Source organism: Haplochromis burtoni, unplaced genomic scaffold (assembly GCF_018398535.1).
Source record: "Haplochromis burtoni strain Fernald_Lab_line unplaced genomic scaffold, NCSU_Asbu1 Contig_474, whole genome shotgun sequence".
Lineage (NCBI taxonomy): Eukaryota > Metazoa > Chordata > Actinopteri > Cichliformes > Cichlidae > Haplochromis > Haplochromis burtoni.
In genome coordinates, this window is record NW_024582835.1 from 616 (window position 1) to 14,990 (window position 14,375).

Genomic DNA, 14,375 nt, shown 5'->3' on the forward strand with positions numbered 1-14,375 from the left:
CTACGTTCTTTTGGCCGTTAAGAAGACAGATCGCTCGTCTGTTTAGGGACAGTGAGAGACAGCCAGCGGTTCAATTGAGTGGTAAAAACACTCGCAGAGCGGAGCGTGGAGCGGGAGAGAAACAGGTGAGCTCCAAGCTAAAACTACTGTCTGTTTACCATGGTCGCTGCAATTGACGCTGAATGCGTGACCCTGTACGTCACATGCGGGGGGGGGCTCAGAGACCTCCCTTTATCCCGTCTTGGTTTGAAAGGTGCCTGATGGCAGTTTATTCTAGCTTCAGCTTTTCTACTGTAAATGCCAAAATTCTCCCCAGGGAGCCGCGGCAAATCCCGTTTTGGAAACGACTACGGTCCTGTAAAAACAGCTTTTAATTCTGGCAATTTTTTTTATGAAGTATCCAAATCAACTTAAAACTTTATTACTGTGACAACACTATCATGAAAAGGACAAAGAATAAACAATCCCATAATACCAACATTAAACTTTACCTTACAATAGAAGGAGACAACAAAATCATATGTATTAAAAGAGGGAATGAAGCATTCAAAAAAATTAATTCCAAACCTCATCAATTGCAGCCATGATTTCTGTGATCTTGCGTCCAGATGTTCCTCCCTTGTTTCTGAAGACTTTGGTCAGTTTGGTTGTGTTGTTGTCCAGCTGTGCCATAAATGTGGATGTTAGCGGGACCGTAGTGATGCGCTGGAATTCAGCATTTATCTGTAAAATAAACAAATGTTTAGCGTGATGGGTTTAAAATATTGCATGTGGAGTGCATTTGCAGATCAACTGATTCAGTTACCTCACGTGGAGAAAAAAGAGCTGGCCATCGGCTTTTAAAGTCAGCTACGAAGGGCATGTCCTGAAGAATTTCTTGCCTCCGGTGAGGAAAGGTTTGGGCCATTTTTGCTTTGATGGTTTCATCGTTGTTCTTCTTCTTGAACTCTGAAAGCAGCACCAACCTTTCTTCTTCCTGACTCTCTCGGGTTTCTCCAGCTGGATAATCAGGGCAGAAATTCACCTCCGCTCTCCTGGGTTTCTTGACTTGGTTGGGATGCACATTACTGTTCCCTCTTCTTTTGAGAGAATTGATGACCAACTCACTACACCCTAAGTTCTTCAGTTTTCCACGATAGTTTGACATTTTATACTTCAAACTGATCTTCCATGCAGAAAATCCAGTTTCTGAACCCTTCTCTTTCAAGCATGGATGCTTTACAACCAAAGCTTGGCAAACATCACTAAGATTGCTGTCTGAAGGGTAAGCTTTGTACTTCATAATTTCTGAAGACAAGCTCTCTAAAATGTCAGACTTGAGCTTTGGTTTTAGGGTTAAAAGTGTTCCATTGGCTCTGAATTCCTGGTTGCCTTTTGTCAATTGCAGCTCTACATCGAAGCTAAACTCAGGTATGCGAAAGTCCAGTGGCCAGGCTTCTGATCGCAGCGTGGAGTTTGCTGAGCTCGAGGAGCTTGATGACCTGGATTCTGGCGATGACAGTATATCTGTGTCATAATCAGGGTTGTGGCCAGAGCAGGGGCTACCCAAGTTAAATGAGGACACACTGCTTTCATTACTACCAGTGGATGTTTCTGGTACACCTGTTTTAATCACTTTTATTTTGTCCATGTCTTTTAGATCAAATGTGGATGTCATGTTAAGGAACTGATTAAAATCTGTGTCCATGTACTGCAATCTGAACTGTTCAGAAACTCCGCACTGATTTTCAATCTCCGCTTTGAGCTCGTTAACAGTCTTTGGTATCCCCAAAGGAAGGGTTAACTTGAGTGCGTTGTTCTCCCCCAGGATTATCAGAAGCTTTGTTGGGGCTGTCATTTCTGATGTCCCAATCTCCAACTGTTACTCTAAAAAATAAGTGCAAGAACATGAGCAGGTGGTTCCCAAACTTCAGTACATGTTACAATGGTGAAGCAGGTATTTTTTTAGTGGTATTCAGAATTTTGCAGCACAATTTTTTTTCTAGTATTTTTACAAGGCTTGAAACATATCCGAGTAGATTTAAGTTCTGGTCCAACTATTTTTAAGAACCAAACTTTGAGAAGAACTGCTATACAGCACAAAAATTAAATCGGCAACATGGACATTAAAATTACCTGAACAGTGTATGTATCTCTTTAATGTAACCATGCGAGAAGCTCCGACTTGGTAGTCACAAAGTGGATAACAATCCACCAGATCCTCATGTGCAACAAGAGAAATTTCCTTTGGAGATGGGTCAATTTTGAAGGATCCATAGTGTTCAGTGTACCACGAGCTCAGTTTTTTTACTATAAACACCAACGAATCTGCCAAAATACACATCTGCAGGATTTCAGCAAACTCTGGCAGACCCCCCAGTGATCCATGTACTATTAACATGCCCTTCCTGTAGTAGATGCCCGCAACAGACACACTCTGGGCAAGGCTAACTACAGCTGTGTCAGGGTACTTTTCAGCAAGACAATGTGCAATTTCACGTTTGAGAAGTTCTACTGGGACTGCCGAGACTCGTGAAACCTCAAAAGTGGCTTTGCTACAGCCTGATGAATGCATGTAATGGCCAATCATGAGCTGGTGTTTGGTTGACAAAGACAGGGTTATGTTTTTGAAGCAGTTTGTGTGTCTAGCAACTTTTTTAAAAAATGTGTGCTTTGCCTCGAATCTGATTGTCCATAATAAGGCAAGTGGACCAAAATGGCGAATTATTGAGGGATAATGAGCCAGAAAGTGATGTTTTGGCAATGGTCTTCTATCTGGGCATACTTCTTTGTACCTTTGATGGTGGTCTAAAATCTTACTCTCCAGGTATGCAACTGAGTCACTGTTATGAACAGGACACACAACAAGCTCAACAATATTCTTCAAATCTAGTAGAAGTTCCCAAGCTGGTTCGTTTTCAGGTATGTGTTGTCCAATAATAAGTGGCAGAAGTCTTAGTAAACACCAATTTTCATGTGCATTGCCACCAACAGTTTTTTTACTAAGAAAATTGTGAGGCAATTTCTGAGGGCGATTAGTCTGATCCCCTCCTTTGTAGGGAAATGACTGAACAAGTCTATTTAGATTTTCAAAAGTGATGTACTTCTTGCCTATTAGTATTCGAAGGCACTCAGCTATCTCAAAAGGCACAATACCTTCAAAAAGGTCATGTGCAAGATCAGGGGGGAATCCTGCAGTGACCTTGAAGAAAGACAGACTGTCTGCCAAGACACACGAGCTTTTCACACCACAACAAGCTACCCCTGTCTCACGTGCAGTTGCTATGTGTACACGATGGAGCTCCTCAGTTCTCAGAGAAAAGTCACTATTTGTAGCTTTTGATTCAATCTCTGAGCGTGTAGCAGTACAAAACCTGCAAAAGTAATCTCCAGAAAAACTTTCCACAAAACCGGCCAATCCATGAGCTCCGAGGCTGTCTGCCACTACATATTGGACAGTGCCTTTAAAGTTGACCCCTAAATTGTCAATGAACACTCCCTGCTGCTCTAAAATGACAAGGTCTTGCAAAAGTGGCTCAAATATTTTTGGATAGCCAAAGGTCCTAAGGTCCTCACTTTTGCACAAGAGAGCCAAATAAATAGAAGAGAGGGATGAATGACTACCTGGTGGCAAGTTACCTAAAATCCAGTAAACTGAGCAAAGTTTATGCTTTTTCCGTGATGTCCCCAATGGATTGCAAATTTCGAAATCATCAACATAAAGACAAATAGAGATTCTTAGTTCACCGCCTGAGAAAAACTCATTATTTTGAAAATGTAGACCATCTTTATATGATGTATACTTTTCCTTATTTACAAAAGGATTCTGATTGTGGCTAGTGACAAATTTGTTCAGTATGTTTTCTTGTTTAAATATCTGCTGTAATGATTTTAGAATAGGAATATACTGAAAGGTCCTCTTGCTTTGGGAGTCGAGAATGTATTCAGTTGGATCAATTACTTCAAAATGTTTTCTGTAATACTGTCTGCGTTTGAAGGCAGTGGCAAGTGTGCCGTCCTTTTCTATGGCTTTTAACAAAGGGTTAAAAGAAACTGCCTTTGTCAGTTCAAAACCCTGCCTGTACTCTTTTCTTAGTAGCACTTGCGACATTAACTGACGTCTGAACATATATATGTAGACAGGCTTTACAAGAAAAATGACTTCTTACCTGATTTTTGGACAAAAATGCGGCTGAACCAGTCCACATGGTGAAGAAAAAGCAAGCTTGAGAAAGAGGGTGGTGCGCATGCGCATTGGCCCTTAGGCGGGCTCTGCACGCAGCAGTATGTGCAGAGGGACAAACCTGTAAATTTACTCAACAATGTTACGTTGACACAGTTCAATGACTTTGTGTAACAACAAAAAGTAACAACATTTCATTAAATTTGCACAAACACTTTAAGAATTTTTGCAAAATCGAGTTTATTAAGAAGAAACAACAAAATCTACTTTAGTAAAAGCAGAGATAGGCTGAGTTCATTTTTTTGAGTGTAGGATTTGTAAAGAATTTATTCGTAAATCAGGGTGGAAAATAAGTATTTGGTCACCTCAAACAAGGAAAATCTCTGGCTCTCACAGACCTGTAACGTCTTCTGTAAGAAGCTTTTCTGTCCCCCACTCGTTACCTGTATGAATGGCACCTGTTTGAACTCATCATCTGTATAAAAGACACCTGTCCACAGCCTCAAACAGTCAGACTCCAAACTCCGCCATGGCCAAGACCAAAGAGCTTTCGAAGGACACCAGGAAAAGTATTGTAGACCTGCACCAGACTGGGAAGAGTGAATCTACAATAGGCAAGCAGCTTGGTGTGAAAAAATCAACTGTGGGAGCAATCATCAGAAAATGGAAGACATACAAGACCACTGATAATCTCCCTCGATCTGGGGCTCCACGCAAGATCTCATCCCGTGGGGTCAAAATGATCATGAGAACGGTGAGCAAAGATCCCAGAACCACACGGGGGGACCTGGTGAATGACCTGCAGAGAGCTGGGACCAAAGTAACAAAGGTCACCATCAGTAACACACTACAACGGCAGGGAATCAAATCCCGCAGTGCCAGATGTGTTCCGAGGCCCGTCTGAAGTTTGCCAGAGAGCACATGGATGATACAGCAGAGGATTGGGAGAATGTCATGTGGTCAGATGAAACCAAAGTAGAACTTTTTGGTATAAACTCAACTCGTCGTTGGGGAGATTTGCACCAGAAATACTGCGTGTGAAAGAAGAATACTGAGTTGCATCCCAAGAACACATACCTACTGTGAAGCATGGGGGTGGAAACATCATGCTATGGGGCTGTTTTTCTGCCAAGGGGACAGGACGACTGATCCGTGTTAAGGACAGAATGAATGGGGCCATGTATCGTGAGATTTTGAGCCAAAACCTCCTTCCATCAGTGAGAACTTTGAAGATGAAACGAGGCTGGGTCTTCCAACATGACAATGATCCAAAACACACCGCCCGGGCAACAAAGGAGTGGCTCCGTAAGAAGCATTTGAAAGTCCTGGAGTGGCCTAGCCAGTCTCCAGACCTCAACCCCATAGAAAATCTGTGGCGGGAGTTGAAAGTCCGTGTTGCTCGGCGACAGCCCCAAAACATCACTGCTCTCGAGAAGATCTGCATGGAGGAACTGGGCCAAAATACCAGCTACTGTGTGTGCAAACCTGGTAAAGACCTATAGTAAACGTTTGACCTCTGTTATTGCCAACAAAGGTTATGTTACAAAGTATTGAGTTGTATTTTTGTTATTGACCAAATACTTATTTTCCACCCTGATTTACGAATAAATTCTTTACAAATCCTACCATGTGGATTCATGGATTTTTTTTTCACATTCTGTCTCTCACAGTTGAAGTGTACCTCTGGTGCAAATTACTGACCTCTGTCATCATTTTAGGTGGGGGAACTTGCACAATCGGTGGCTGACTAAATACTTTTTTGCCCCACTGTATCCGTCATACATGGCCATACATGCCAACCCTCCCGATTTTTCCGGGAGAATCCCGAATTTCAGTGCCCCTCCCGAAAATCTCCTGGAGCCACCATTCTCCCGAATTTCTCCCGTTTTTCCACCCGGACAACAAAATTGAAAAACCATATCCCAGATTGGCCCAGCCAATTCCAGTTTCCAACAATGGCTACTACTAGTGCAGCTACTTAGTTTTAGTATTACTCTTATTATGCTTTCTGGGTCACAAAATAAATGTTTAACATATTTTCAGGCAAGAATGTAGCTGTGTAAACTTCAAATATCTGAGCCGACGAGAACAGCAAAATCCCCGCACATCGTTTTAAGCTTTGGCCCACATCAGTCTAAAATTGTATGTAACTATGAATAACGTGTTGCCATATCCACCAGGACAGACTGGGCAGTATAGATGTAAAACAAATATGTCAGCAGTTTATCTCAGTTAACGAGAGGAGCATGCATGTGTTTGGCTCCTTCACATAGTGGACATTGGTTGTAGTGTGGGGCACCAGTACTCCATGTCTGTTGCTGTAACAGTAGTTCGTGTTTAGAATAGTTAATACTTAGTGTTAATGTATCAGAGATGTTGGTGCAGTATAACTGAAATAATGTTGTTAAGTCCTTAAAGTCATATTCTTTTATTGTCATGACTTATTTGAAGCAATTTTTATTTTTGTATGATACCTGATTTATATGGAATATGGCTGAAGTAAACTAAAGTCTAAAATACTTTTGTTCAATAGTAATATAACATTATATAATTCACATATAAAACTATGAATTGTAATTTTAAATGGTTTAAAAGCATGTAGAATAGCATATGTAAGCAAGTATGTTTCTCCTTTTTTTTTTTTTTTTAAAAAAAAAAAAAAGACAAAAAGAAAAAAAACAGGGCAGGGTTCGGTGGCTGAATCATCCGACCCCACTAATGCCAAAACCAAATCTATGCCCTTGATATATATAGAGAGAGGAAGTTGATTTTAATTTTTAAGAAAGTAAGAAGGAAAGAGAGGCTTGTTTTCTTTGCTAGATTGTTGTTGTTCTCCTGACATTCTACAGATTTAGTCATAAAAAAGAAGAAGGTCTCAGAGGAAATAAAGACAGGGGACCTGAACAAATTCAGTGCCACATTTAAAAAAAGCCTCTGTAAGGCCTCTAACCATATGCGCAGAGATCCCAGGTGGCCATGGCAGCCACACCACAGGGGAAGTGTCCTGTACTCGGCTCAGGTTATGAAGTGAAAAGGAATAAAAGCACTCAGCCCTGTGAAGGATGTTTTTTTCTGTTAGAGTATGTAGGTATTCCAAAAGCAACAAACACAAAATATCCTTCAGGCAGTAAAGACATGGTTGGCTAAAAGCTTCTGGAGCACTTTGCTGTTCATTTCCAGTTGTTCTGTTTGCTCCCATTTCTAATGTATTCATTGGATGGATATAGCCACAATGGCATTAACCATTTGTTAGTCCTGACGTGAAACCTCCAGCAAGAGTTTCCATTTTAGCTTTAAAAAAAAAAACATGATCTGAGTACCAACAGATTTTTTGACTAACAAATTTATATATTGTACTTAAGTAACTTGAACTTGAAATTCAATTCAATTCTATTTTATTTCAATCACAGCAACAGTCACCTCAATATGCATAAAACTCATGAGAAAAGTGTTGTAAGGAATCGGAAAGGCTTCCAGTACCAAGAATGCTGCCCAATAGCTACAAATTCTGCAACAAGCAGAGGTGGAAAGTGAAAAAGTACAAATACTTTGTACTTAACTTAAGTTTTCAGGTATCTTAACTTTTTTTGAGTATTTATGTTTCTGACAACTTTTTACTTTTAGTCTTAACATTTTTAAACTAATATTTGTACTTTCTACTTCTTGCATTTTCAAAAGGGATTTTTTACGTTTGGTTCAAGGGTATCATTTTGTGTTGTTTGTGTAGGAGTGATGTTTTTTTTTTTAAGTGGCAGGTAATTTCAAATTCAACATTTCTATCAACTCAACAACATCAGCAAACACGCAAACTATTTGTGTGTACAGTTTGTCGCACAGTGTGTTGCTAGCTAAATGTCCAGATGTTGTATTTCACAGAGAGAGAAAAGAGTGTGAGAAAGATGTAGGAAGACAAGACAGGAGAGGAAGAAGAGACATTTAAAAGGAAGAACTGCTCAGAGGGGCTTGATGAAATGCAAATTTAAAGCTTACGGGCGATGTCATTTGTATATGATGTGTTTTGCTATTTTTCATTTTGTGAAGGGTCCTGCAAAATAAATCAAGTATATTAACTTTGTGTTATTCAAATGTTGTATGAAAATACTGGGTACGTATGTGCAGGATAAGCAGGTTAGTTTGCATTAATGTGGTGAATTCACAGTAAAGCACTGTGTTGGACTGATGCACAGTGCTCATGGTCAGGTTTAGGTTACATCAAGTGTAGTAGAGTTGAACTGAAAACTGATCATGCTTAGCTAACTTCACTGAAGTGTCAGTGTCGGGGAACGTAAGCCATGACAGCCGTGACGCTGCTGAGAATTTGTTGAATTTAGCTGTGTAATTCCACAACGAGCAGCAGGTCCACTGATCACGCAAAACTCATATTAGAAATGATTGTGAGTTGTGATTCTTTTTTCCTGCGCTGAGCCATTACACAGATCTTTGGTTTCCCCCGCCTGCTGAATCCCACTGTAACCCTTGACTTAACTTCTTTTAATGTTTAGGTGTGAAGATAAAGTCACCATCGACAATGTAGGCAAGAGAAAATAGTTATTTTCAATTATTTTTCACTGCTTGTGTCAAGTGTGAGTCAATCTAAGTCTGTTCATTAAAACTAGAATTTAGATTTGAATGACTTTTGTATTTTATGTACTGATATTATTTACACGTTATATTAATGTAGCACAAGGTTCAGTTACCTATGTGCAAAGTTTTTTAGTAGAATTGTCCTTCAAGGAGCTGTTTTTTATTTTCTTACTTTAAGTACATTTCAGAGCCAGTACTTTTACACTTTTACTAGAGTAAAAGAGTTCAAGTACTTCAACTTTTACTGGAGTATTTTTTAACCCAGGTATCTATAAAGAAAGTCTGTACTTTTATAATAATGGATTGGATTTATATAGCGCTTTTCAAGGCACCCAAAGCGCTTTACAATACCACTATTCATTCACTCTCGCATTCACACACTGGTGGAGGCACTACAGTTGTAGCCACAGCTGCCCTGGGGCAGACTGACAGAAGCGAGGCTGCCATATCGCGCCATCGGCCCCTCTGGCCAGCACCAGTAGGCAAGTAGGGTAAAGTGTCTTGCCCAAGGACACAACGACCAGGACAGAGAGCCCGGGGATCGAACCGGCAACCTTCCGGTTACAGATGCGATTCCCAACCCCTGAGCCACGGCCACCCTAAGCAATAAGCAGTCACAATCAGCCATCATACAGCTGTTATGAAGAGACAAATTGGATTTAGAGACTAAAGCCATCTTTTGCACCATGATCTGAGTATTTTAACACTGCCCGAAGAGTTCACTCCAGGAGCTGCAATTTCTAACACAGCGAGGGGTTCATTTTCCAATGTCACAGCCAACATATAAAACTGCCCCTGAAAAATAAAACTAATATAAACTAATAAAAGTGAACTTATATCTCTGCACACAATTGTGAAACATGCCCTTTAGAATCTATAATGCATCTGCTTGGACAATATTCTGTTTTTCTTTTATCTGTAATTGTTTTCTTTAGCAAATCCAGTACATCAGCCAGCTCAATCTATATTTACAGGAAGAGATTTAAACGGGGCCTGCCAGGCATTCAATTCATGCCTTCAATTCCCAGTCATCCTCACAGATTTGATAGGTGTCTCTGGCAGGCTCAGACTAGAATTTTGAACTTCTCCTGAGAGCCAGTCTCAAAATTGCTTTCTGTTTATGGCATCCTTCATGTAAACCTGTGAAGATGAATCAAAGTATGAATGAGCTAAATGATATGGGCAGATTTTTTTGATTGATACTGATCTTTAGTCCACAAGCTGTCTCCAAGTGTTTAAAAAGATTAACTTACCATTTGGGTTTTTAACTGTTTTCATTGCGAGTGTACATTTCCTAATAACATAACATGTGTAAAATGACTTAACTCCTCAGCAGATATGTTATCATCATTCATGCTGTAGTGTGTTTACCACTGTTCCCTGAATAATGATATAATGAAATATGGCAAGACTCAGAAGAGCCAGAAACTCGGATATTCTCATGAATAAAATGAGAAGAGATACACATCTGGAAGTAGTTGGAGGCAAAGCAAGACAAGCCCTTACTGCTACTTCTGTCAAAAACAACAAGGATAATTACTGTTGCAAAGAATAACTAATTATCTTCTATTCAGGACCCAACCTGTTTCCTCTCATTTTACCATTCCTTTGAAAATGAGGTCTCTTATGTCTTAAAATAACCTGAACCTGAGAACTAAGCTCTATCTCTCCTTCTAACTTGGACTCCAGCTGTGCTGTTGAAAGGATCAGCATAGTGTTTTAAAATAATGCTCAGTCACTGGCTGTGCGTGTGAGTACTCCACCTTCTCCTTTCACTTCATCTCAAACCAAACCTTTGCTGAACAGTTATGCAGAGGTGTTTTATGCATTTCTGTGCCACACTGAAACCAAGAATATCTGTCCGGTGGAAACGACGTTATTGATCTGAAGGAGAGCTAAAATGAATGATATAAAGTGGCTTTGCTGCTTCAGACTATGAATCTTCATTAAAAGAATTGATTATATGTGTAAAAGCTGGAGGAAAAATGTCTTGCGTATAAGATGTTGGACTGCTGAAATTGACCTGAACTACTTAATCCTACCCATCCATTTGCTTGGGTTAAATGTTAATCTGTAGGTTATTTATTACAGGGTGGCTGGAGCCTATCCTATTGGAAGAGGTGGGTTGCTGCCTGGAAAGGTCATCACGTGGATAACAGAGAGACAAAGTTCCCAAACTTAAGTTGACAAATCTAAATTCAAATGAAGTAACGTGCAGTCATCATCGCTGATGATCCCAACCCTTACTCTAATAATCCCTGGCAATCAGAATATAAAAATGTTGTTTTGTTCTCCCACGTCTTGGCATTAAAATCATTCTGACACACATCAAAAAGTATGTGCTTTAAAAAAAAGTCAATTATTATCACAACAAGAGAACATTAGGATAAGATTTGTGTTGTACGTGTGGTGACTTACACCTCACCGCTGTTACTTTCCGACATCCGCTGAACATTTTAGGGAAACACCGGTCAATTAAAAAAAAGTTACTAATACGTTAAAGTATTTATTTATGGGAAAACAACATTTTCCCTGTCATGTGGAATTTTCAACTATTTCAATTCGATTCAGTTTTATTTATACAGCACCAAATCACAACAACTGTTGCCTCAAGGCGCTTTATATTATAAGGTAAGAACCCTAGAATAAAACAGAGAATACAGAAAAAAATGTCAGCACTTCAAGTTCAATTCAATTCAATTCAATTTTATTTATACAGCGCCTAATCACAACAAAAGTCGCCTCAAGGCGCTTTATATTGTACAGCATACTCTATAATACAGATACAGAGAAAAACCCAACAATCATATGACCCCCTATGAGCAGCACTTTGGACAGTGGGAAGGAAAAACTCCCTTTTAACAGGAAGAAACCTCCAGAACCAGGCTCAGGGAGGGGCGGGGCCATCTGCTGTGATTGGTTGGGGTGAGAGAAGGAAGACAGGATAAAACGATGCTGTGGAAGAGGACGAGATAATAACAGATATGATTCAATGCAGAGAGGTCTGTGTTTTTACTTGAATTTGAATAGATGATGTAAAAAATAAAAAATATTATATATTTTATGTGCTGGAATGTGCAGAAAATAGGTTTAAATGTTAAACTAATTTCTTCCAGTCAGAGAATGGTGCATATAATTAAATTTTTGCTTGATGCATAAAGTTAAAAGATTAAAACTAATAAAACAAGTTTTAAAAAGAGACTTTTCCATTTGATTACATTTTGTATGATGGATTATGTAGAAAAAGTAGAATTGGGCTGAAAGATCTATCGCTTTATCACCTATTCAGGTTGTAAATCGTGTTTTTAAAAAGTAACTAAGTAACTAAGTAATTAATTACTTTTGAAAATAAGTAATCAGTAAAGTAACGGGATTACTTTTTGGGGGAAGTAATCAGTAATTAGTTACTGATTACTTTTTTCAAGTAACTCGACCAACACTGGTTGTGGGTGCACTGGTAACATAAATCAATGCAATGCCTGTTGCTGCCAGTGTTGCCAACTCCTCAGTAAGGAAAATCGCTATTGGCTGTCCTAAAAGTCGCTAGAAGTCGCTAAATGACGTCATCACCTAATTTGGATAATTGGTCATGCTAATCTAATTGTAACCTACGTTGTTGGAGAGAGAAATAACATCGTGGAAGAGACATAAAGTGAGTAAAAAACATCCTAAATGAATTTAGATTTGATTTAGAACTACAAATTAAATTTCTTTTAGCAATTATTGTTTTTTTAAATGTCACAATTCCAACCCTGCTCCTTTACCCGGGCTTGGACAGGCAAAAGTGACCCGAGATAGGCGCTCTGGTGGAGTTACTTTGTGTGTGTGTTTATAAGTAGTTTTAAACCTTGTGATCCACAAAACAGCATAAGAGTAAAAGAGTAAAAGAAGAACTGACTGCGTTACAGCACCCGCTGCTTGTTGAGAGTAAAAGCGATACGCGCTTTCACATCTTTTTTTAGCGACTTTTTTAAGAAAAAAAGTTGCTAAGAGGTCTGAAAACTCGCTAAATATAGCGACAAAGTCGCTAAGTTGGCAACACTGGTTGTTGTTTCTGTTTGTTTCTTTGTTGCCTTGTTCAGTTGCTGTCAATTTTCCATTTGGTTAAAGTTTGGTGTGCCATAATTTCCCATGTTGTCTGCAGTATGGGACATCACAACTTACTAGCAGCTGGAGGCCAGTAAGTTACTATAAAAAAGTTTTTACAATAATTTCACTGTAAATGAAAATCAGAGAAATATTAGAGATATTAATAAAATTACAGTACTGTAAAAAGCATTTACAATATCTCAACTACAATGTCAGTATTTGTCTTATTCATTATTGTATACACACACACACCACTCATCTTTGATGTTCCTATTTATGCAGCTAGAGTTATGTATTATTTTCAACTTTAACTAATAAAAGACATCATTGTTTTAAATCGTAGGAACATATTATAGAAAAAACAAACACTTTGGTGTGAGTGACATAATCCAAATCAGAATATAAGTCTACCCTCAAATAGGACAAGTGGCAATTTCATGGTCCCTCAGTCTTCCTGATGCGACCTTTCATTTTGTGTTTGTCTCGCTGGTTTTGCTTCCCGCCTCTTTTCTCCCATATCCCAGTTTGAGTGCATGCATGTGTGTGTTTAGTGTGCTGGTTTTGATGCATTGGCAGGATGCAGCCCAAATTCCCAGCTTCTGGTTTTTGCATATGTGTCGGAAATCACACGACTGCCTCTGATGACCTTGTTATAATGGCTTCTTGGCTGGATCATTACACTGCAGCAGTTAGTGTTTCCTAGTTCCTCACCGTTGTGAATGTTTTCGCCTCACCTGAGAAACAGTTTCTTACTTGCTTTTCCTGTGCTCAGATTTACCAGAAAACACTGGGATTTGAAATTGTTTGGATTCTGTGAAGAGGCTGAAGGGAGACTGATGTTCATTTAGATATTAAAAGTTCACAGTGATTAAATGCACTGAACTCTGACCTCGATCCTGTAATTGAGTCCCGCTTGTTCATACAACCTTGACAGACAGGATACAACACAATGTGATATCGTGACTTGGCATATAAATTGCAAGCTACTATTAATTTTTTAAAGAACATTTTGCATTCATGACAAAATATCCATTTTGTGTTTTTCATGTGGTTTAATGCCATTTGTCTATTGTATATTGAAATAAGCCCTGAGAAGGAATGGGCAAAAATGAAATCCCTCCAAGCAGAAATGGAGAAAGATGAAAAAGCCAGAACAGCCACATCAGCGAGCAGGTACAGATGAATGAAAAGCCCTTCAGTCCCTGCAGCTTGCTGAAAAGAACAGCAAGGTAAGGAGTTTGCAGGAGCTTACCTGGCGCTATTATATGGAGAAACTCTAAATTGGCAATACTGAAAAGATTAATATTACATATTACTAGCCAAATGATTAGGCTGCATCCTTCATTTATTTGGTAAAGTGTACAGAGCTTTTCATCAAGGCACAGAAGTATATGGCTAACAAGAGGTAGAGTTAGCATGAAAAGAAAAACCAATAACTAAAATTCACTGACAAGGTCCTGAAACTTACCCTGGATCCAGATGAAACCATGGTGTCCTTTGATGTAGTCTCTCTCTTCACTTGCATACCCACCACGGAGGC

At 39.3% G+C, this 14,375-nt stretch overlaps 1 protein-coding gene across 1 annotated transcript; it reads right to left on the minus strand.

The window, feature by feature from the left end:
• Window positions 1-567: 567 nt before the first annotated feature.
• LOC121812225 lies at window positions 568-4,042 on the minus strand (the record flags this gene model as incomplete). Its single annotated transcript, XM_042213736.1, is given in 3 exon segments — window positions 568-723; window positions 806-1,866; window positions 2,116-4,042. Coding segments are annotated over 2 exon segments (1,188 nt in total), but the record flags the coding sequence as incomplete, so codon positions are not given.
• Window positions 4,043-14,375: the final 10,333 nt, after the last annotated feature.